General features: G+C 42.0%; 2 protein-coding genes across 3 annotated transcripts in view; both read right to left on the reverse strand.

Annotated features, from left to right (window-relative positions):
* Nucleotides 1–4,511: 4,511 nt before the first annotated feature.
* Nucleotides 4,512–11,587, reverse strand: EEF1AKMT1 (EEF1A lysine methyltransferase 1). 2 transcript variants are annotated; one of them, XM_079974195.1, is made up of 5 exons: nt 11,492–11,587; nt 8,397–8,549; nt 6,284–6,366; nt 5,078–5,358; nt 4,512–4,673 (listed from the first exon to the last, which is right to left on the reverse strand). In XM_079974195.1, the coding sequence occupies exons 2-5, from the start codon at nt 8,544–8,546 to the stop codon at nt 4,537–4,539; spliced, it is 651 nt and encodes a 216-aa protein (XP_079830321.1). In that variant the 5' UTR covers nt 8,547–8,549; nt 11,492–11,587; the 3' UTR covers nt 4,512–4,536. The 2 variants fall into 2 exon arrangements, with proteins under 2 accessions (XP_079830321.1, XP_079830322.1); XM_079974196.1 differs by lacking the exon at nt 11,492–11,587 and adding an exon at nt 11,287–11,472.
* An 8,722-nt stretch (nt 11,588–20,309) lies between these two features.
* XPO4 (exportin 4) overlaps nt 20,310–24,690 on the reverse strand; it is a 56,339-nt gene continuing 51,958 nt past the window's right edge. Inside the window, exon 23 of the mRNA XM_079973409.1 lies at nt 20,310–23,742. Coding sequence (XP_079829535.1) covers nt 23,545–23,742 — 198 coding nt within the window. The 3' untranslated portion in view covers nt 20,310–23,544. The remainder of the gene's footprint in view (nt 23,743–24,690) is intronic.

Below are 24,690 nucleotides of genomic sequence, written 5' to 3' on the forward strand. Positions count from 1 at the left end.
GAGTGTTAGACAAGTTGACTTCCACGATTCCTTCCAACCCAGAGGCCCATCTCTGCATGAAAAGGCATATCTGCCAAAATCCCTTCTTTTTCATAATGGACTCTGGGGATGAGAGGATTTATTCCATTCTGTTATTTCCTCTGATGTGCTCTGCCCAGAGTTTAACTCCTGGTCTCTAGTTTAACTACTTTTTTATTTTTAAAAAATTACAACTAGTTTTTTTCACCATCTAGCTCTCATTTCTAAGTTTCTGAAATTACAGCACATACAGAGTGCAAATGAGCTGAAAGCTGAGGCATCTCCCTCCCCACAGCTTTCTTAATGCACCCCTTTGTACTGAAAAAAACAGTGCAGGAAGATCCATAACAATGTGAACCTATTTTTGGACGGTTTTACTAATGTGCACACTTGTTTTGACATGCTGGTAAATACCATCCAAAAAGAATCATCACACAATTGTGTAGAATCACATATTGCTGCTTTTACAATATTACCACACAAATGTTCACGAACACATTGGTAAAATGGTAGAAAAGGGATTGCAGTGCAATCTTGATCAAGTTTGTTTCCTCCCCCCCCCCCCCCCCCCCCCGGTTTTATCACCACGTGGAGAGGAATGACAGACACCCTGAAAAGCCACTGCTAATCAGAACAGGCAGCGCTGGGCAAAAACTGATCTGCTATAAGGCAGCTTCCTATGTTCCACCATAAAAATGAAAAAGAAGAACTCAAATACAGAACAACTGTGGAATTCTAATCCAATAAGAAACAAGAGATCAGCTAATTCAGATTTCCCAAAATCCAGGTAGAAACTTCTGAAATATGCCTAATGGAGCCTGGCTAACCTTTGCATCCATAACATGTCGTCCTTCTAGAAAACTTCCAAATGATGAATTTAATTTCTCTCTCGATTGCTGCGTTACACTGCACTATGCTGTGGCTCTTCCAACCAAACATTCCTTTGAGATTACAGCCCTGAGTCCATGGACCCCTAACAGAATCTCTGCATTCTATACTGGGGTGGCGGGGAGGGGGAAGGAGGGCAGATTTAAAAGGAAATAAATGCTTGTTGAATGCAGTCCAGACATAATTTGTGAGTACAATTCAAAGGAAACTGGCAGCTATACCTAATTTGATATAACTTTTATGGCAGGAGCCCCTCCCTGCAACTTTTATTGGAAATTCAGATGTGCAAATGGTGGTAGTCATTCACTTTAGTATCAAAATCAACCGACACAGAGGATTTTCCTTGCATCTGCCTTGTATTTTACAATACAACCAGCAGCATCCCACCATAATTTCCAGCATCAAACTGTTCAGGCATCTGTGACTACTATACTATGCAACTCACTGGCATGCACTATCAGAGAACAGCTAATTTTAATGCACCCATTTGACCACCGTTCATATGCTAAACTGGGTGGATTATGTGTATCTGCAAGTGTCTAACGCTAAAGTTGTGGCTTTCAGATGCCCCCGGGGAATCTTTTCCACACTGGCAAACTAGTTAATGACCTCTGCACATTTTGGTTGGAGGCGATTATTCATAATGGGAAGGAATAAGAATTTGCGTGGGGAATGCAACTATTATTGTAGAGGAAACTGTTCCTGTCAGAGCTGCCTCTAGGTCCCAGCTCACAGAGGACCAACGCTAGGCTGTAGTAATGTACAAAAGTCTTTATTGAAGCTCAGTTTCCATTTCAAAGCCACAGCGTGCAGCCCTACGTCTTAAACCCTAGATCGGCGAAGTCCCGTCTGAATCTCCTCCCCTCTGACACCAGTTTAAGATCCTAGCCCTGCTCCACCTTTTACGCTGCTCTCTCCTCCTCTGGGTCCTCCTGCCCGCTGGGGCACTGCCCTTTCTGGACTCTTCTGACGCTGAGTCGCTTAGCTCCTCCCCCTGCCTCCGGCGGGCTTTAGGACCCGGTTCCCAATCCTCATTCTCTGCTGTCCCACGCTCCTGTACATTTGAACTTGCCTCTCGCGCCAACCCAGTGACCTTCCTCCTGACCGTTACACTACTTCCGTCACTCCTTCCCTCTTCCGGGATACTGGCCGGATCTGACCTCCCCTCCGTTGTCTGACTCTCCGATGGAGGCGTGGTCAGCCCTGACTCCTCTCCTCTCCCTGCTGGGGGAGACGCTACTCCCGATACCTGTGACTCTTCCCCCCCACTATGCTCTGGTGGGGAAGCTGGTCCTGATTTCCAACTGCTGCTCTGGGAGTCCCCGCTGGCCCCTTGCTTCTGGGGTGTCCCCCTTGGGACCCCCCTTGCCCTGGCCACCGGCGCCCTCTTCTGTGAATCTTCCGATTCGCTGGAGAGGCTCATGGAATCTCTCAGGCCACTGTCATCTTCTCCTACGCTGCCCTCAGATTCTTCCCCTTCGCTCTCCATCTCCCCTCTTCCCTGTGCTTCTGCTCCTGAACCCCTGACAGTTCCAATCAAAGAGCAGAGCACTTGGCGGCTTAAGTAAGGGCAAGATTTTAAAGTACAGGCAATATACAGGCTTAATCTGGAGTTCTGAGATAATGAATACAAACCAGACTCGAACTATTGAAGATTTTGTGCCAAGGCATATGTATCCAATGTTCTCTTTTGCTCTTATTTCAGAATTTAGTTCATATTCAAATAAAAATGTAAAACCTTTGGTGGATAAGTTAAAGCACAGGGGGCTGTCACCTGTAGAATGCACCCTGCAGGGATGCTGGGCAAGTGAGAGGTGCTATGGCCGTGGGAACTGCTGAAATGCAGGGCTGTATGAAGATGCCAGGGCACTCAACTTCATAAGAACATAAAAGAGGCCGTGCTGGATCAGCTCAATGGCCCATCTAGTCCAGGCAGCCTGTTCCCACTGTGGCCAACCGGATGTCTATGGGAAGCTTTCCTCTGCCCAAAATATGAGGGGGAAAGAAGGAGCAGGTGTGTAAACACAAGGACCAGTGCATGGAAAGCTGGAAACCCCATGGGAAATGTTAACATCACACTTAACATGGATGTCAGCAAGCTCTTTAAAGCAAACTGGAGAAATGGGAGAACTGTAAAAATGGGAAGACTGACTTAAAAGGGAAGTAAGTACCGTATCTTCCCACATGTAAGACGATGTTTTTTATTATTAAAAAAAAGTTAAAAATTGGGGGTCGCCTTATACACAGATAGTGCAGAGGAGGGACGGTCAACTGATGGCATCCATGAGCAGGAGATTATTAGCGGTGATTTGGCGGGTGATTGGTGGCTGAGGCCAGGCCTACTGCCAATTCCCCCCTTTTCCTTAATTTGGAGTCTCCCCAAAATAGGGGTCATCTTATACGCTGGGGCATGTTATACATGGAAAAATACGGTAGTGTCCTGCACTGCTGAGCAGGGTGTAACTAAAATGAATGGTTGCAACTTTCCTCCTGGTAATTGCGTTAATCATTTGCTGGACTAGAGAGGAAGGGGCACCACACCTTCCCCTTCATCGTATCTTCAGTACAGGGAGGCCCCATAATCCATAAAATCAGACCAATACTCGTTAACAGTTAGGGTTCTGTACAATGACTGCAGCTCAGCCAATGGCTGGGGCAGAATAAAAAGCTAGCCATTCCCCATCTCCAAAGCAGAACAGGATTTAGGCAGTTTGAAAGGTTGGCAAGTCCCTGTACCATAATACATTATACAGGAGAATATAAGGACATTTTATGGCACACAAGTGTAAGAAAATGAATTCAGTACTGTGCATACAACTTCAGTTTGATAAAGGTCAGAAAGGTTATCCAACTGCCTCTTTGGATCAATGGATGTTATGCTGCAAAAGTGCTTAATGGCTTATTCAGAGAAAAATGAAATTAGTTCATGTTTCATATCTGAAAATGCTGTGAGATGCACCTTGAGTGTTTGATGAGGGTCACGGTCTTACGAATTAGGAAATAATTGGGAACAAGTATTTTGCAACTCAACCACATGATAAAGTCAGGTTCACAATACACCTGGAAAGATAATATGGCAGCCTAATAACATAAAATGCCCTTTAAAAAACATAGCATTTTAGAGTAGAATAGTCTCCCATTTCGGTGCAACATTTTAATAAAATGTTTTCCCTTCCTCTCTAAGAAGGCAATAATTTCTCTAAGAAAGTAATAATTTATCACAAATCAAATACACAAGGTAGCAATACATAATGAAAAATATGGAGCTTGTTACCAGTGCTGGAGTTCAGATTTATGCTTGCCAGGGACTCATGAAGAGGAACTCGGTTACATCACTTGATCTCAGCTTCAGTTGCCCAGAGAATTATAAAGAGCAATAGGAAAGGGAGCAAGACCTGTCAGTTGGGTTGGCAGTGTATAAGAAGTGTTTTGGTGGGAGAAAGGTTATCCAATGTTATTGCACCTGTTCCATGTCCACTTGCTCAACCCTTGCCTCTCATCACCACCTCCCTCCTATTAGCACAAATACTGCTGAATGTTAAAAACAAAAACAAATCACAAATGTTCACACCTCCAGAGAAGGAAAAAAGTCCCAGACTGAAATATTTGGTTAATTCTTTATGAGCAGTGTCAAGAAACAGAATCTAGTCCAGAATCATAGTTCACGTAACATCTAAATTCATTGGCTAGGTTTCGAGTATGTTTTGGAATAAACTTGCTCATCTTCACACCGAGATACTTAGCAGCATATTCCTCCATAACAGCACCTGCAGCAGAAAATGAACAAAAGATCATGTCTTAATGGAACAAAAAGAGTAAGAACTTTCTTGTTGGCCCATCACATTTCAAACAGTGGCCAACCTCAGACTTCTCAGAAGCAGGGCATGAAGGCAAATAGACTTTCTCTCTGGTTGCCACGAGCAGCCAATGTCCAGAGCCAACATTGAGATTTCAGTTTGCTATCATAGCAAAACAATGGCATATTTAAATTATCTTTTTTAACTACTCCTGTTTCCCCACACTATCCTATATCCCCTTACAGCAGCTTTCTGTAAGAGCTGACTGTTTCCCAAATTAAGATGCTGTACAAAATCATGAGCATTATCCTTTTAAATGAATGCAGACACTATAATTATAGATAATAAGATGTTAGATGTTGCAATGCTTATACCTGTACAAAGCAGAACCTTTCCTTTAGTCAAGTATTTTATGGTTTCTGCAGTTTTTCTGAGACACTCTTCAGACAGGTAGGGTGGATCTGCTACGACAATGTCAAAACTGTGTGCTGTGAGGTTGGCCGGAAGGTTCAAGGGATTGTTGTAATCGTAGAAAACATATTCAGCTCCATACACAGAAAATCTTTGGTCATATTCCAATAAACATGTTGAAAAATCTTTGTTGTCCTGTTCTTTCAATTTTTGATAAACACTGGGTGCACTAACACATGCTATTCTGAAAAGATAAAGAAAAAGGTTCAGATATTTAATCCAGAACTTGTGCTAAACAGCGTGTGCATGGTAACTTGAAGTTCTCATTGGCATAGCAATTACCCAAAAAAGAAGGATTTCTTTTTTCGAGTGGAAATGCTAACTTGGAATCACTGAATTTAAGAAACTTTACAAGCAACTGCAAACAAAACCCTCACACACCAAGTGGACTGTATCTTCCTTAATAAGGAAGGAGAGCACCCACAACTGTCTGCTCCTTCAGATATGACAAGGTTAAACAATGCATTTTTATTACCCGTGTATTCCCAATGATATCTCTACTGACTGCATTGTGTATATTCAACCATTACAGTTTTCATGCTCCAAGAAATGCAATCCCCACCACATGTAGGAGCCAAGGGATGAGCTTCTGTACTGCAAAAACAGTTGATCATACAAAGGTAATGTGCACAATTAGGACTGTGGCATGTCACAGGAACCAGAAAACTGGTCCTCCAAACAGTTCCGGAATGCCATCTTAGTCAAATTCACAATAAATATAAAAGAGGTCTTAGAGATGGACAGGAGTTCTTAGCATCATTTTGCAAAGTTCCCTTGGACCTCAGAAGTGAGGCTTGAAATCCATGCACAAATTAATAGATGGCCTCAAGTCTCAGTCTCAATTCATCTGTAAAATGGAAATGTTGGTTGCTTCGTCACAGGTAGGTGATAAGGAAAGCTTTGCATGTTATATGCAATGTAGAAATTATAAACACCAACATTTCACAGTCCTGTGCTTTAATGATCAAAGTTGTCTCACTATCAAAGCTGTATTACAGTGATGTACTACAGAAAGGTTGACAGATTAACATACTATGAAAAAAAATGGAAAACAGTATTACAATATTTTCAAAAAGACAAAAACACATTGCTAGATTCATAGAACTCACCTGCCACCACTTCCAGCTGCTCTTGCAGCCTCGTTAGCTAAATGGAGCGCAGTTTCAGCATCATACCAAAACTGGCTCAGTTGCTGGGGGTAATAAAGCACAAATATCAGTAATACACTTCTCTTGTACAATAAACGTCAACAGAATGGGGGGAAACACATCTGACTAAGCAAAATGGGGCTCAGGGTTGTATATAGCCTCCACTACGGATATCCAATAGTTGTGTCCTTTTCTCTTTCCATTTCATTGTCCCCTAAGTAAAAAGGGCACACAGAAGAAAAAGGGAGACACAACATGTCAAATGATCATGGTAGAGATCTGAAAGGTCAGACTGTGGAAGAATCAAGATGATAAGATACATCTTATCATCTGGATGATACAAGATACAATGATACAATGGACTCAGTAGACAATGCTGAGTGTTTGTGGGGGAGGGGGGGAGCCAGAGAAGCATCAGCAGCAACAGGGGTTAAAGATTGGCTGCTGGGTGCAGACAGTGGACATACACACCTCAATCACATTCATGGTAACAATTCATAATTTGTTACAGTATTTAAAATATGTATATGTGTGTGGCCCAGGTTTATGCGACAGACCAGGAACTAGCTGCCAAGAGAAGTGGGCAGGGAAACTAGAATGGGAAACAAGCAGGGTGGGGGAGGACCACATGCTTGATGCTTGGAAGACATATGAGAATTTCACGTCCCAAACTGGGATCAAGAATACAAGTAAGATTTTCCTGGCTCCACTCTTGGTTCCCTGCACCCTCCAAATGTCCAGTTCATACCCATTTCTTTGTCATGAGAAAAACTGGAAAGTACAGGTTAGGTAGAAAAAGCTGAGCCAATGATAACATTGTTTCTTAGTATTAAATTGGATCTTCGGTTCCGCTTAATTTTTCACTGAAGGAAAAGATAATCTCTCTTCCACTTTCCCAAACTGCAAGTTTCCCATGAGAAGCAAGCTAATGAGTGGAAATAGTGCAATTATACTAATGCAGTCAATGTCTAACAAACAGAGGAACACACACCACTATAGACAATTTGCTTGCCCAGAGTTTACATTCTGTGAACTGTTTCTCAATACAGCAAGATGACTTTAAAGCCAAAACCAAGTGTCAGAGCTGCCTCTAGGTCCCAGCTCACAGAGGACCAACGCTAGGCTGTAGTAATGTACAAAAGTCTTTATTGAAGCTCAGTTTCCATTTCAAAGCCACAGCGTGCAGCCCTACGTCTTAAACCCTAGATCGGCGAAGTCCCGTCTGAGTCCCCTCCCCTATGACACCAGTTTAAGATCCTAGCCCTGCTCCACCTTTTACGCTGCTCTCTCCTCCTCTGGGTCCTCCTGCCCGCTGGGGCATTGCCCTTTCTGGACTCTTCCAACGCTGAGTCGCTTAGCTCCTCCCCCTCCCTCCGGCGGGCTTTAGGACCCGGTTCCCAATCCTCATTCTCTGCTGTCCCGCGCTCCTGCACATTTGAACTTGCCTCTCGCGCCAGCCCAGTGACCTTTCTCCTAACCGTTACACTACTTCGGTCACTGCTTCCCTCTTCCGGGACACTGGCCGGATCTGACCTCTCCTCCGTTGTCCGACTTTCTGATGGAGGCGTGGTCAGCCCTACCTTATCTTCTCTCCCTGGTGGGAAATGCACTGGCCCCGATCCTTGGGACTCTTCCCCCCCACTCTGCTCTGGTGGGGAAGCTGGTCCTGATTTCCAGCTACTGCTCTGAGAGTCCCTGCTGCCCCCTTGCTCCTGGGGCATTCCCCTTGGGAACCCCCTACCCCTGGCCACTGGCGCCCCCTTCTGTGAATCTTCCGATTCGCTGGAGAGGCTCATGGAATCCCTCGGTCCACTGTCCTCTTCTCCTACGCTCCCCTCAGATTCTTCCCCTTCGCTCTCCATCTCCTCTCTTCCCTGTGCCTCTGCTCCTGAGCCCCTGACACCAAGTAAAAAATTTCATCTGAGCTGTAATAATAATGGTGGATCGCGATGTCATTTAGCATTCCAACTATTGTTAGTCTTGCTGGGTGCCTCTCTTATCATTTCTGTGATCCTGTACCATTCTATAGAAGTGCTACCACAAACTGTATTTTAGTCAAAATGCACCTGCTTACCCAGTTCTCTTCTATTGAGCCAAGAGAATTGTTATCAAATCTTTCTGTTGCCTTAACGTCTTCTCTCTGCTGTTGCTCAATATAGAACTCTTGCAGAGCAGATAAGGCTTCAGATGAAAGCTGAGGGACATCATCGTCACTGTCACTCATTTTCTAGACACAAAGGAAAATAAAACAACCCTTTTGTTAATTAACAAAAATCTTCAAAAGATACAGGGATTAGCTGTAAAATTATATCTCTTTGCCATAAGAGGCAGAGATGAGAACATTTTCTTGTTTCTGGCAACAACAAAAATAGGAATCAAGGCAATATTTCAGAAATATTTTAAATTTCATACATTTTGACTGCCCATACATCATGGAAATCATCTCTAGGAATCCTTATAGGAAAGGAGTTCTCAAATACTGTGGGTGTTTGCAGCTGATATTACTCCAGATTAATTCCCTTCCTATGCTATTTTCATGCTGTAGTTACATTTTAATTGGTGGGGAGGTGGGGAGTAAGAGAACTAGAAACACTCTTTAGTTTCACTTTTAAGGTGTCAAGCAAAATTATGATGTTTAAACTGTATATTTTATTATTCTCTTCTGAGCCAATATCAGCACAGCTGTCAACTTCAAAAGAACCATGTTTTCATGTCTACGAACTTCCAGCTGTGTATATTTATAGTATGTTAAACATGGTTCATAATGAAAAGTCTTGTATGGATTAAGATCAAATTTGACAAATGTATGCCTAAAGCAATTTAGTAGTAGTAGTGGTAGTAGTAGTAATAGTAATTTTTATACCCCACCCATCTGGCTGGGTTTCCCCAGCCACTCTGGGCAGCTTACAGTAGAGTCATACCTCGGGTTGAAGTAGCTTCGGGTTAAGCATTTTTGGGTCGCACTCCGTGGCAACCCGGAAGTAACTGAGCGTGTTATTTCTGGGTTTCACTGCTCGCGCATGCGCTCAAAATGACATCACACGCATGCGCGGAAGCTTCAGGATGTGAACGGGGCTCCGGAACGGATCCTGTTCACATCCAGAGGTACCACTGTACATATAAAAACATGTAAAACATAAGACATTAAAATTTTCCCAATACAGGGCTACCTTCAGATATTTTCTAAAAGTCTGACAGTTGTTTATTTCCTTGACATCTGATGGGAGGGCGTTCCACGGCAGGTGCCACTACCAAGAAGGCCCTCTGCCTGGTTCCCTGTAACCTCACTTCTCATAGTGGGGGAACTGCCAGATGGCCCTTGGAGCTGGACCTCAGTGTCTGGACTGAACCATGGGGGTGGAGACGCTCCTTCAGGTATACTGGGCTGTTGTTTAGAGCTTTAAAGGTCAGCACCAACACTTTGAATTGTGCTCGGAAACATACTGGGAGCCAATGTAGGTATTTCAGGACCGGTATTATATGGTCTCAGCGGCCACTCCCAGCACCAGTCTAGCTGCCGCATTCTGGATTAATTGTCATTTCCAAGTCACCTTGAAATGTAGCCCCATGTAGAGTGCATTGCAGTAGTCCAAGCAGGAGATGACTAGAGCATGTACCACTCTGGCAAGACAGTCCGCAGGCAGGTAAGAGTCTCAGCCTGTGTACCAGATGGAGCTGGTAGACAACTGCCCTGGACACCGAATTGACCTGCACCTCCATGGACAGCTGTGAGTTCAAAATGACTCCCAGGCTGCGCACCTGGTCCTTCAGGTGCACACTTACCCCATTCAGGACTAGGGAGTCCCCCATACCTGTCCGCCCCGTCCCCCCAAGACAGTACTTCTGTCTTGTCAGGATTCAACTTCAATCTGTTAGCCCCCATCCATCTTCCAACTGCCTCCAGACACTCACACAGGTCATTCACTGCCTTCACTGGTTCCGATTTAAAAGAGAGAGCTGGGCATCATCCACATACTGATGAACACCCAGCCCAAACCCAATGATTTCTCCCAGCAGCTCCATATAGATGTTTAAAACATCTCTCAAGTGCATTATAGAAATGCTTCTTTAAAAATTATTGCCTAGTTCACCACCACTCTGGGGCTTAAGTGACCAATTTATATCAGAAACATATAACCGATAGGGACACAATTTCTTCATATAACTTTGTATAGTGGTTGGCGTGTGCGGTGAGGTTTGGAAATAGTCAGACTCAAGCCCCACTTCGTCATAAAGCTCATGATGCGTCGGAAGTCGCTTTGCCACTTGACCTACATTGTGTTATTGGTTTTGATTTTTATCTAAGCAGAGATGAGAAGCCTGCGTCCCGCCAGACATTGTTGGATTACAACTCCTACCATCCCCGACTATGGACTGTGCTGAGATTGCCACAGGTTCTCCATCCCCAACCCGAGTAGTTCAAGGAAGCCACCACACTTAAGACCCTATTCGCCCAATTCATATTTGCAGGTGCTGGAGTGAAGGAAAGCCTTCCTTGACTTCTGCTCAGCTGCAAACTCAGCAGGGAACTTTGGGTCCAGCCAAGGGATCAGGGAGAGTTTTACACTATTCCTGAAGCATTTTGGGCTCGCTGTCTCTTCTCAATACCACCCACTTGTGCAACCTTTTATACGTTCCCTCTTCCTGTCCTTTCAAAACGAAAAAGAAAAAGGGGGCACCCGGGCTAGCGACTTCGAGAGCGCCCCAAATTGCTATGCATGCATCCCTGGAAGGCGGCGTGAGGAAACCTCAGCTAAATAGAACAAGTTTGCTACACTGACTGCCCCCCCCCCAAAAAAAAGTTTTTAAAGGAAGTGCGTTGGGAACTGCGGCGTGGAGGGACTTTGCAAACACACGCAGACACACCTGACCTTCACAAGGAAAAAAACACAAAATAAATAAACCCAGAGCGCTATTTGCGGGAACATGCTGCACCACACGCCACCTTTGCCCCTGTCGCTAACCTTTTCCACGATGCTGCGAGCTCAGCCCAATGCAAACATTCTCTCCCCACCCGCCCCGTCCCACGGCACGTCCTCTTCGTCCAACCTATTCCCCCCCCCCCCATAGGCACAACACTGAGAGCTGCCGGGCCTCCCCATCTCTCCCTTCGGGACTCCGCTCCTTCCCTCCTGCGCCGGCAGCCATTTGCCCTTCCCCGCCACTCACCGCAGCTTGGCGGCCTCTCCGCCCGCGGCCTCCCTTCCTCAGGCTCCGCCCGCCTCCCCTCGCGAGCAGCCGGGAAGCTTCTCTCTTGCGCCCTCTAGCGCAGGGAAAGCGGCTCCTTTGCTTGCCCTGTTTGTCCCTCAGAGCGAGCCTGATTTTTTTACTATTTTCTTTAATCTTGCCACCTACCGTTTATGACACACCTCATCTTTATTATTTCATTTTATATTAACGGAGTGTGGGTGGGTGGAACGGGCCAGTTAATAAGCATGCAAAGCTTACCTATAAACTAGTTAAGGAAAACCGACTTGGAAGCATGAGAATTAAAATAAAGAGGGGAAGGGAGGCGTTTAAATAAAAGGGGGAAGGGGCTGTTTGAAGGGAATAAACAGAACTCGGGGGAAAGAGAAATGGGAAACGAAGGGAAGGGTTTTAAAAAATGCTATTAGAGAGAACAACATTCATTAGTTCTGTATTATAATTAAGTTCAGCTACATGACCCTGCCAGTTATTGCAAAAGACCTGTGGGGGCTTCAGTTACTCGGACTACCAGATTTATTTAGGATTTGCAGCCTACCGGGAAGTAAGACCCATTGAGTTGAATGGGGCTTCCTCCCAAGTTCAGGAATTGAGTCTTCGTTCTGAGCAAGCTTTTGCTCTCTCTCCAGTTTGTACATTGGTGTAACAAATCAGTTACTGTTAAGTAGTTCTGTTCCAAATGGTCACTGAATATATAAAATTAGTTAACCTGATAGTCACAGCTATTGGTTGGTTCAACAACACTTCCATACTGCCCCAAGAACTGGGCGCCACTTAATATTAAATCCAGGGTTGCTGCCCCTCTGGTTGATTCAGTGGCCAACTGTTCTAGGGCAGTGTCATGCAAGGTACTGTATCTAGAAACATTACCTCTTTTGCCATAACAGTTCCTCCCACTAATATCAACTCCATGTTGCACAGGGCTCAAGAGATCATATGACCATCATTTTGTTGTTTCCTGACAGCTCCCATGGAACAAGAATTAAACTAGATCTTCAATGGGCCATCAAAATCTTACCTCGGGTTAAGAACTTAATTCGTTCTGGAGGTCTGTTCTTAACCTGAAACTGTTCTTAACCTGAAGCACCACTTTAGCTAATGGGGCCTCCTGCTGCCGCCACACCGCTGCTGTGCGATTTCTGTTCTCATCCTGAAGCAAAGTTCTTAACCCAAGGTACTATTTCTGGGTTAGCAGAGTCTGTAACCTGAAGCGTCTGTAACCCGAGGTACCACTGTAATGTTTTATCTTGTGCCTCCTTTCACCTCAACGGTAGTACTGACTGCAACTTTGGCATGCTGGATCAAAGCATGTACTGCATTGCAATGCTATGAGGTGTTTGCTATTGCTGTGTCTGGGGGCATTATTGCTCACTCCACCAGGCGTGCTGCTACCTTGGCTGCACCCAGTATTAAAGTTCCTGGCTGATATCTGTAGGATAGCCACCTGGTCCTCAGTTTCTTCCTTTATCAGGTACTATGGATCAGATACATTTTCCTTGGTCAAAGCTTTGTTCAGCAGATGGGTGCTCCAGAAAAAAGTCTCAGTGTAAGGGAGGACCCCTGGACAGTTAAGTCCAGCCAAAGGTGACTCTAGGGTGCAGCACTCATCTTGCTTTCAGGTCGAGGGAGCTGGCGTTTGTCCCCAGACAGCTTTCCAGGGTCATGCGTCCAGCATGACTAAACCACTTCTGGCACAACAGAACACCATGACAGAAGCCAGTGTGCATGGAAATGCCATTTACCCTACATCTGACTATAGATGGTTCCTCAGGCAAGTTCCTGACCCATATGGGGAGAGCTGTTGAATATCCCATCTTGGGATCCTTTCTGCAACTGCAGAAAAATTAAATATTGGTTCTTATTTGAGTCAGGAGATTGAAAGAATCTTCCCCGTTTCTCCCTTTCTTTCTCACTGCAGGGTGGAAGGTGGGACAGTGTAATCCTGACTGTAGTAGTATGTTTCTGGTTTGGGTGAGAGCTGTTCTCCTACTGCTCCTGCTGCTATGGCCCTTTTTCTTCTTCTAATGTTAATTGGAACTAGTTTGCTGTGGTGAAGAGTGTATGGCTGTTGAAAGCTGGACATCACTCAGGTTTTTCCATTGCTTTTTCCATCTTGGTACTGTTATGCCCTGGAATATGGAGAGGGGCTCTCTTCCTTGCAGACAGACTCTATGAATTGCACCCCCCTTGTCTACTAGTAGAACAAATGGGAAGAGCAACCCATATGTGTTTATGTCTTTGTATAGCACCTAAACAAGGCACATCATCATGATCACGGATGCAATCCTAAGCATGCTTCTCTGGAAGGAAGAGAGCCCCTTCCTTGAAAGTTAATCAAAATCAACATGACATGCATCAGAGAAATTATGTCTAGGGGTGAGTGTGTTAATATGAAACACTCTTATTCCTCTTTCAGAAATCTAACCTGTGGAACAAAGTTCACCTCCCTCCCAAATGCACCATTCCCATTCTGTGCCCCTCCAGATTATTTTTCTTTTTCATGCCACCAGCGGCTGCTATAGCTTACCCACTGTATTTGGGGCCAAGACTGGAATACATCCACAAACGTGGGTGAAAACATCATACAAAAATGCCGAATAGATGACGCAATGCATATATAATATGCATGAACATGTTTTTCAGTTTTACTTTTGAGTCCCAGAATTTTAAAGCAAGCTGGTGCACACTGTACAGGAGTCTCCACACCACCTACAAACAGCAAACCGGCTGGCTGTATTACAAATCCTCTTACGTCTGCTTTGCTATGAGCAAAGGAGATACATAAACCCAATGGCTCTACGTTGTTCAGATTCCAGCCTGTGTTCAAGCCAATATTTCAGCCCAACCCTAACTCCTCGGGTGATACTTTGATGCAGTACAATTTCTGTTTGGTCTAGAGACTGCATAGAAATTTTAGTAACTACTTCTTCACCAAACATGCCCCTCACGTTTTCAAACCGTAAGAGTGTGGCAACAAAAACTTACACAGTGAGCAAGAGACAAGGAAATACTAATATTTAAATATCTGCTCCAAAGTACACCACTGCAATAAAATAGAATTAATGAACTGCCCGAAGCCTACTTTGTCTTCACTCCAAAGGAAAGCAGTGTCCAACCTAGTGATAACAGAATAAACAATACAGGGAGGGAACTGCAGCCCAGTATAGGGAAAAAGGGCAGTAAGGGAACCCCTAGCTACTTTAAATGAATTTAAATCTCCAGGGCCTGATGAGCAGCACCTGAGAGAACTAAAGGATCTTGTGGATGTAATCTCAGTCTCTGTCTATAATTTTTGAGAATTCTTGAAGAATAGGTGACGTCCCTACAGATTGGAGACGTGCAAATGTTGTCCTAATATTCAAAAAGGGAGGGAAAGACCACCAGCTTGAAATCAATCTCAGGATCAAACAGTCGGTCTATGAGCACTTAGAAAAGGATGCTGTGATGAAAAGGATGGTGGATCAAGGGAATGTTGTGGAAATAGTGCATCTTGATTTCTGTAAGGCTTTTGGCAAGCTGGAATGTGTGCAGAAGAGGGCAACCATTGATCATCAAGGGTCTGGAAACCAAGCCTTATGAGGCACAGTTGATAGAATTGGGTATGTTTAGCCTGTTAAAGAGGAGACTGAGGAGATATTATAGTCATCTTCAAATATCTAAAGGGCTATCATATGCAGGGTGGAGCATATATGCAGGGTTTTCTCCTGTTCTAGAAGCTAGGACTCAGACCAATGGTTTCAAGTTATAAGAAAAGATTCCAACGTAACATCAGAAGAAGAGAAGAAGAGGAAGAGTTTGGATTTGATATCCTGCTTTATCACTACCCGAAGGAGTCTCAAAGCGGCTAACAATCTCCTTTCCCTTCCTCCCCCACAACAAACACTCTGTGAGGTGAGTGGGGCTGAGAGACTTCAGAGAAGTGTGACTGGCCCAAGGTCACCCAGCAGCTGCATGTGGAGGAGCGGAGACGCGAACCCGGTTCCCCAGATTACGAGACTACAGCTCTTAACCACTACACCACACTGGCTCTCAGGAAGAACTTTCTGACACTATGAGCTGTTCGACAATAGAACAGACTCCCTTGGGACGTTGTGGACTCGCCTTCCTTGGCAGTTTTTTAAGCAGAGGTTGGAAGGCCTTCTGTCAAGTATGAGCTAGTTGAGATTCCTGCATGTCAGGAGGTTGGAATGAATGACCCTGAAGGTCCCTTCCAACTCTACAATTCTATGAATCTATACTCAATTATAGTACATTCTGCTGATCAGTAGGTTTTAATACTATACAACTTCTCTCTAGTCTACAGTACCCATGTCCGTCCTTTTTATTACAAGGGCACTCAATTTAGGATCCAACAGCATCAGCATAATTCCCCACCCCAGAGCATATGTGGCTTTGCCTCAATAGCTATTCTAATAGGTAATACAGTGGTACCTCGGGTTAAATACTTAATTCATTCCGGAGGTCCGTTCTTAACCTGAAGCACCGCTTTAGCTAATGGGGCCTCCTGCTGCCGCCGTAGCCCGATTTCTGTTCTTATCCTGAAGCAAAGTTCTTAACCTGAGGTACTATTTCTGGGTTAGCGGAGTCTGTAACCTGAAGCATCTGTAACCTGAAGCGTCTGTAACCCGAGGTACCACTGTACATTTCAAAGTGGGTGGGTGGGTAACCAATGAATAATTTCAGGCATTTCTCCAGCAACAATACCACCTAATCCAGAAATTAAAGAGTATTTATTTGTTGAAGCAGCACTTGAAAATCCAGGGTTTGGGAGATAACTTCACTAGTTCTGAACAACAGCTGCTGTTCTCTCATGCCAATTTTTGCAGCTTTCTGGTTTATAAGCACCTAGCTTGCTGAATGTACTGGTCATCCATATGAGCAGCAGAATTCCCTGAGAAAACTAGTGTCTGGGATTGGCTAAAGAGACTGCTGAATATGAAATACTAGGCAATAAAAACATTCCCATATATTGAACATTATAACTGTTCCAAGAAAAGTTCAAGAGGCTTGTCTCCCACTAAATTAACCCCACTTCCACGGACTATGACAAATACCATTCTGACATATCTGTAAAGCTGGCAGAACAGCTTCCCTTCCCATACCTTTGCAACAGTCAGGCTGCTACCAGAAAAAGCAGGAAGAAAAATAAGATGTATTTTAGCAAAACCAGTATAATTAGAAGTAGAACAAAAATGAATTCAATAGCAAACCAATATGTACAGTGACAGATTTTCCCAAGGGAAATGGATAACCTATACACACCTACAGTATGGTTTGTTCATTCCTCATTCTTATGCTCTGTTCTAAAAGTATGAAAGGAACCAAATATAGAAATCAACATTACGGGGGGATGGGAATGTTTAAATGTGAACAAGGTTTTGCTTTACCAGGTTAAACTAATAATCAGTGTTGATGGTTTTTTCCCCAAGTTACAGTTCTCGTCTCAAAACTTGATGCGCCTATTTTAAAGACTGTAGATGGAGATATATATATATTTCAGTTAAAATAAGAGACAGGTACCTATTGTAACTTGCTTTCCTGAGGCAATTTGGTTTTGTTTGTTTTTAATACATATGCATTTATCAAAATATTTGCAAGACAATTCATTTCAACGGCCGTAAAGTCACAAAAGTGCATAAAAGCCTGAAGGCAGTCTGAGAGAACTTCAGCAGAACAGTCTTTGATTAGGATGGGGTAGAAGAGTACGTATAAGCATTCACCGCAGTTAAGTGTTGATCTTGTGAGAAGAGATCTTCCTAAGATTCTCTGGTCAATACAGCAATAGTTCAAAAGTAGCAAAATGCTGTTTTAAAAGCGATGGAGCAGATCAAGAAAAATGAATCATAGACACAACAGTTAAGAGCAGGTGTGACAAACATTGGATATTGGTTCCCCCGCCCCAGCTATTTTGCAGTATTGACATTGACTAAGTTTACCGAAAGAATAAACCAGACAAAAATATTTGTACTGTAGTCTTGCTTGCAGCAACCACCTCCTGCTTCAGAACAGATAGAAGACACGTAAGCCTGTTATATAATCCCACTTTTTGGTAAAAGGCAATACAATGATTTTTAGAGTTGAAGACAGAAGCTCAGATAGTCAAACATTCATGTAGAAGCAAGCATTATTAGGTGTAATAAAGAAAAAGTTGCAATCTATACTTCCAAGACTTCTGCAATAAAACATTTTTCTAGTCACCCAGCAAAGAATACCAAACCCAAATACTGTACTGAACGATGCACATTGAAGCACCAAGATTGTGGTGCTACATTTATGGGTGTTTTTCTTAAAAAAAAAACAACCCACTGTCAATTAAACAAAAGGTCTGATGTTTCAGTATCCAGCCAGGATTAAAAGAATGTTTCTCCTTTCCCTTCCACTCAAATGCTGTTCTAGAGAGAATTCATTTGCTGAACAAGGCAGGTTGGTAAAAATCCTACAGCAATAGTTCTTCATTAATGAGATATACAATCATAGCATGAAGCTGAAAAATAGAGTGTGAGCAAGAGAAAGGGCAGTGATGGGTGAATTTAAGGGTTTCCAAGTTGATGATGCTCACCTGTGAAAAGAAACAATTATTTCTGAAACAGGCTAGCATTATTCAGTCAACGGCAAGCCTCAATAATTTGAAGACAAACTGTTAGTTGCCCAAGATTAACATGTTTTTCCAGCTCCTAAAATTGGTGTCGTAAGAGACGAGAAAACAAAACAGCATCTGAGGTGTTGGGAAGGCAATCGTGATTTTGCAATGTTAATTGCACCCTGGTTGCCTCTTCCCAATACTGAATGCTCATTTCACTGCATTACCAAGAGCAAATGGCCCAGATTCTACTCAGATTTTGGTGGCACACAGAGGTAGAAAGCTGAATAACTCCCAAACTGGGTTGAAAATGTGCTACTATAAACTTATCTTGAGTAGAAACAACTGGAAAACAGTATTTCAGAATTCAGAGCAAAGGGAGATTGTAGTGGAAAAAGCAAGAACATGAACACCACAAAAATAAAGTTTCATAAGGAACCCTTTGCCACCAGTATTCTGGCTTCTTAGGTGACTATAACCTATGGCTTTTTAACATCAGCTTCCTCTTTATCATGGGATATTCAATTTACTCTGATATGCAGTGGGATTCAGGAACTCTTATGCAATTTCAGCACTGTCATTCCATTTTTTGTTTAATTGAGACCAGGCTGAGAACTGAAAAGGTTTCATGTTCTACTTCAGTCTTATGGTGAATTATGTTTAAATGTACAAAATTTACAGTGCAACATTCCACATATCTACTCAGAAATAAGTCCCATTGAATTCAAAGGAGCTCGCTCCTAGGGTGTGTAGGATTGCAACCTTCATGACCTACATCTTACAGGACCTTTAGCATTATGGCATTAAATTGTGTTCTGCATCATGAAGAGAAAAAAAAGATTTTGCATATTTGCCAATTTTTGCATAGCATGGAAGTCCAAAAAGAACTTGTTCTATTTAGAGGACTTCTCAAAATAGTGAAGAATCTCAAGTTACAGAGATGACTCCACAAACATCAGCTGGCCAACTCAACAAAATGCATACCCTTCCAGTCAGCTCAGTCAGGAAAAGCAAGTTTCTCTGAGTTACCAATGATTTCAGATGGCTATTGTTTTGCTTGTGAGGCGCTTTTGCACACACAGCCAATTTCTGGCGTAGTAGTAGTTCACATAACCCAACCTATTTCCAAATTAAATATCATCCTTGATTCTGCCCTATTACAAGACTGGAAAAACCTACCATACCTACTACACCCAATTTTAGAATTATTATACAAATGTGGACTATTAGTGGGAAACACTGCTTTGTTTGTATGTTTTTGTGATCACAGGGCTTTCTTTCAGTTTACATTGTAGTCAATTAACTGTCAAATAGTAGATGTTATAGTTAGCATATGGAGCTAGATTCTAAGCACTTCACAATAATATACAATTGTTTAATTGCTTGACAAGCATTATACCCAGTATTTGTGAATACGGGAAGAATAACTTTCACTTCGCTAAAGGTCATGGAGGACAGAACTGCTATTAGAATTTAGGATTCTTTTCCACTGAAATGTAAACTCACTTACCGCCCCGCCCCCCGCCCCTATATTTAATTTCAACAATAATTTGTGATAATACATTTTGCTAGGAGGTATGCCTTTAAAACTTATGAACTTAGTTACAATTGTTTTCAGATTTTTAGCTCTGTTGTAAGTTGAGATCATTAAATATCTATCCCCAATTTGAATATGTTTGTTTTATGTACAAAAAACTCTTCAAGAACCAGATGAAAGAACAAATTAGAATTCCTGTTCGGTTCTTTTGGCTATAAATATGCTAACACTTCTATTGACTCCCATGATGAGTTCAAAGTTAACTTCCCCATGCTCAATCCTCTAGTTTACTCTAGATGTATTAAACTTTGTCAGTCAGATTCATATGCTTTGAACAATCTAGCAATTAGCAGGGTGGAATTTTAAAAAGCTATCGCCAAGAGTAATGTATGTTTTGGAAAGGCTGACTTTAACCTTGGGGGAAGCAGGATTGGCGTGCTTATTATGAGAACAGACATCCCATGGAAGCGTCCAAACACCACATTCAATATTTTTATATGTTAGAATTATACAACTGTGACTTGCATAACAGATCCTTGCATAAATCAAATTTTTAAAGCATTTTCTGTAATTTCTCACTGTGTGCCAAAACAAAGTGCTCTTATGTTAATGAACCAATTTCTTTAAAAAAAGGTCGCATGGCTTAAATTAACAGCCAACTGAAATGCATTATTATTTTTTATTGACTTCCATGAGCTTTGTTTGTGCCCCCACTAATAGAAGTACATATTATCTCATTAAAGATTGCTTTCTTTTAAAGACATGGACATAGTCAAGTAATAAAAGAGCTCTCCAGTGTGGTGAAGGTGCATAGGCACCAAGCCAGGTTTCCAGAGCTACTATAAATCTCTGAAATTGGTAAAATGCTAACATTCAGAAGCTGGAGATACATATTGCGACATCTGGAAACATGTCGGATGGGGAAAGACAAGATTGAATGTCATTTATACTTTTAAAAAATACAAAAAACAGAAAAGATAGTCAGCCTTCTTAGATATTACTAACAGTTACAAAAATTTCAGGTAAAAATGTACTGGACAGTGTCCCTTTAATATAACATACATTTAAAATGAGGAAGAAAAGTTTAAGATTACAAATAATCCATGACAACTCTTAATTTTAGAACCAGTCTGCCAAGCATTGTTGTTCACAAGTTCCATTCATTTTGCACTGGCATGTACAGAAGCCTGTAGCACATGCCCTGGAAAAAAATGGAGGTGCAAAGCAGCAGTGTTTGGTAGATATCTCCCCAAGCCAGCCGGAAAGGTAGAATTCTTGGGCAAGTTTCACTATTGCCTTGCAAGTTTTTTACACTTTAAAAGGAATCTTGCAGACCTGCTTTTTCTCAAAGCTTCTAGAGATAACCCTCTTATCTCTATTTCCAGAAATTAGAGGTTCACATGGCACCAATTTTAATCACTAGTTATATAAACTAGAGCAGTTATACACAATAACTGAAAAATGCAATTGAGTTACACCCCAATTTGCTATGTAGTTGCCATCTGTGAAACCTATTTGCCTATTACTAACCGTTAACGGCCTTCAACACAACCGGTCATGTTTTGAAAGCTGTTGTTTCAGAACCCCCCGAATTATCAAATCATTTAAAAGGACACACTCAGAATCTGTCATAATTAGAGTGAGAATGGCTTTGGTGGAGCCACAGGAACTAAATTTTCAAACAAACAGGCACCAAAGAAATTTCCTCATTCTACAAAACAACACTAACATTAGATTAGAAAAACAGGTGAAACAATATTAACCAAGAAGGAAGAGACTTGGGCTCAGTTCAGATGTCACAGCCAAACCATGGTCCTCAAACGAGTGGTTTTTAGTTTGGATAAAAATTATGGCTAGTAGAAACCAACATTTGCACCATTCAGCCATCACTGCAAAATACGGCACATTGGAACATGGGGGAATGCATGAGCCTGCAAGGGGAGAAGGGAATGCATGAGCCCAGGGTGTGTTCTTGAAGGCAAAGCCATGGTTTGGTGGTGGTATCTCAATTGAGCCCTACTCAGTAAGTATTTCAGAACTTATCTTATTCAAGGAAACAACTTGCTCCTGCCTGTCTTCATTCTATGAAAAGGTTTTGCAGAAACAGTGACAAATCCCTCTCTTGATTTCTGGGTTCATGGCTTACCAAGAAGGAATTAAAGAAGTTATGTTTTGGACCCTTACAAAATCCCACAACGTGTGTGTGCGTGTATACACTCACGCATCAGGTAGTGTGATTAAATTTTGAGATGAACAGCTCAAGGGTGGCAAAGAATTGAAAACATGATGCTTATACAGAGGCGAATGTTTTATACATCCCCATATAAAATGTAAAAAAATTACTACTTGGAAATATCCAATGGGGGTGGGGGAATCTTGCAGAGGATGAAGCACAAGGCCTTGGAGACAAATTATCCCCTTCCTTCATCAAAACAGTTCGTTTTAACCAGCAGCATATGCATTAGCATTGGTTTAGTTTGGCTTGCAACTATTCAAAAATTCCCTGCTTCCATATTCTTGAGTTCCTGCCACTTCATTCCCATGGCAACCTCCTATTTGGTGGGTGCAGGATGAAACCATAAAGATAATCTTACATATTATTTTTTTAAAGTGCCAACACATTAAATGAGTGGGATCAGAGCAGCAGAAGACAAGCACCGCGGAATCTGACACTGGTGGCAAGACATCAGACCACAGTTCAGCATTCTGAATCTTGAAGATCAAACGTTCACGGCTTATGGCTAGACAAGTCTGACACTCGTGGAGTCTAGCCATTGGATCTAATGCCCCAACATAAAAAATAGTTTGTAGAAATTAATAATTTACACCATTTGAAACATTATTGCTTCAACAAATTCAGTCTAGTTCAGTCTAAAAATACACTGCAGTTGTGTACAACCTGGGCATGAATCAATAGATATCGAAAGTAAAATTACACATGAACTTCTCTCTTTACACTCACACGGACATAATACTCTCAAACACAGGAGGAGGGCTGCAAACAGGTACAATGGCAGCTTAATGCCAACATTCTAAAACAGTTCTGAAGACCCAAACTTGCCTTAGATTTCTCACCTAACTTACATCAGCTATTTTTATTTTTATTATTATTTCTTTTAAATTAAGGCAATGAGATGGCTACAGTTCCTAAAGTTCATTTCAGGGGAAACAAAAATATACACCTTTCTTCTTTCTGAACTTTAGGGCAGCAGCATATAATGTAGAAACTTGTATTACACAAACATGCAACGCCAGGTTGATGTAAAAAAACAAAAACAAAACCCCTCCAAAAAACAAGAATCCCCCCCAAAAAACCCTAAATCCACGTTAAAAAATATCATTTGGTGTTTTCTCTTCTTCTCCTTCTTCTTCTTCTTCTTCTTCTTCTTCTTCTTCTTCTCCTCTTAATTACACACACAGTTTTCAGAGGGGGGAAAAATAAAGCTTAAAATTGTTTTACAGTTCTGTATGTGTCTAAATCACACACTAAAAGGGTTTATAGTAACAGCAACAAAATTAGGAATCTGAATCGTCACTATTTGAGGCCATTTGGGACAAGGCACTGGTTATTTTGACTGTGCCCACATCTGTATACACTTGTGGAATTCTTTTCTCTCCCTCTTTCTCTCTCTCTCTCTCTCTCTCTCGAAGATTTCAGTTTTTCTGTTTATTCTGTACAACATAAAAAGGTATGACAGACTGTGGCTAACAGACATTAGCAGAAGCTGATTTTAGAGTTGACACCTCCTATTCCACTGCACTATATAAAAACTTCCAGGCTCTCTAAAATCTTGGATGGCTGCAAAAAACCCAGAAACAGGCGTTAAAATTAAGTCAGCTTTCAGCATTTTTCAGTGCATTTTGCAGAAAGGGTCAAGGTTAGGCATACAGTTCTGGTGTTTATTTTACACAGAGGAGACCACCGACATTTGACATAAAGTCTTCTAAACTTTTGAGGAAGGCCATCTTCTGCTTACGGTCCAAAGTTGGTGGAGTGCTGCTTGCAGTAAGCTTGTTGAAGGCATCTGCTAATCGCTGGTAAATTATAGGATCTTGTTGACTTGTTAATAATGTTTCAACTAATTCAGAATATTCTGCCTGTGAAGAAGAGAGTCTTTGTTACACAATAGAACACTGTAATTGATGTCCTTTTCATTTCATTATATATCGTTTCCCAGTAAGCTTTAACCTTTCAAGACCACCACATATGATAAAAATAACCTTCTTTAAAAGATGTTTAAAATAACCTTTGTAAAAAAACTCCATAATCTTTTATTTTGGGAATTATAGGGACAGAACTACCTACAATGTACAGAAACTTATTCATGTATGCTACTACAGCAGCTAGAATGTTACTCGCCCCAAAATGGAAAGAAGCAGAAGTCCCAGCAAAGGAAGAATGGATACAAAAAGTTATGGAATGCACAGAAATGGCAGAACTTACCAGAAGAATAAGAAATCAAGATAACAAACTTTTAATAAAATAATGGAAATGGTTTCTTGAATAGTTACAGATAAATCGTAAACAGATAAGAACATTGGCAGGATTATTGTAATAACACGCAGTTTTATAAGAATTTAATTTAAAGAAGATGAATAAATGAGCAAATTAAGTTAATTTGGATATGCAGAGGATACTAAAAAATAATTTAAGGAACCGCAGAAAGAGGGGGGAAGGAAGTCAAGTTTTGAAATGTTAAAATGATTGTAAAATTAGTGAAATGTATAAACTAGAAAAGTACAAATAATATTTGAAAAACGGGGGGGGGGGCGACATTGTAATTGATGAAGTATCAGCACTTATATCGTGTAAATCCAAAGATTTCACATAGATCCTAGTAGTATTAATAACAGCAATTCGAGGTAGGTCAATATTTAATTATTGCAGATCTGGGTGTGTGTGTGGGTGTGGGTGTGAAGGCTTAGGAAGAGGGTCTTGTCTCAGTCCACCAGGTGAAATTAAGGCTGAGGGTAAGGTGTGCAAGAGGGAGCTTCACTCTCCCAGACACCTCTTACTTCTTCACGCATGCACAGGCCTCTTAAGAT

This window comes from Podarcis cretensis, assembly GCF_951804945.1.
Source record: "Podarcis cretensis genome assembly, chromosome: 4".
NCBI lineage: Eukaryota > Metazoa > Chordata > Lepidosauria > Squamata > Lacertidae > Podarcis > Podarcis cretensis.

Bases quoted from the DNA above. Each gene is read 5' to 3' on its own strand.
- EEF1AKMT1 (XM_079974195.1), bottom strand. From the start codon at position 8,546: ATGAGTGACAGTGACGATGATGTCCCTCAGCTTTCATCTGAAGCCTTA. The intron at 6,367-8,396 runs GTAAGCAGGTGC...TATTACCCCCAG, and splicing joins GCTCAATAGAAGAGAACTGG to CAACTGAGCCAGTTTTGGTA. The intron at 5,359-6,283 runs GTGAGTTCTATG...TTATCTTTTCAG, and splicing joins GCAGCTGGAAGTGGTGGCAG to AATAGCATGTGTTAGTGCAC.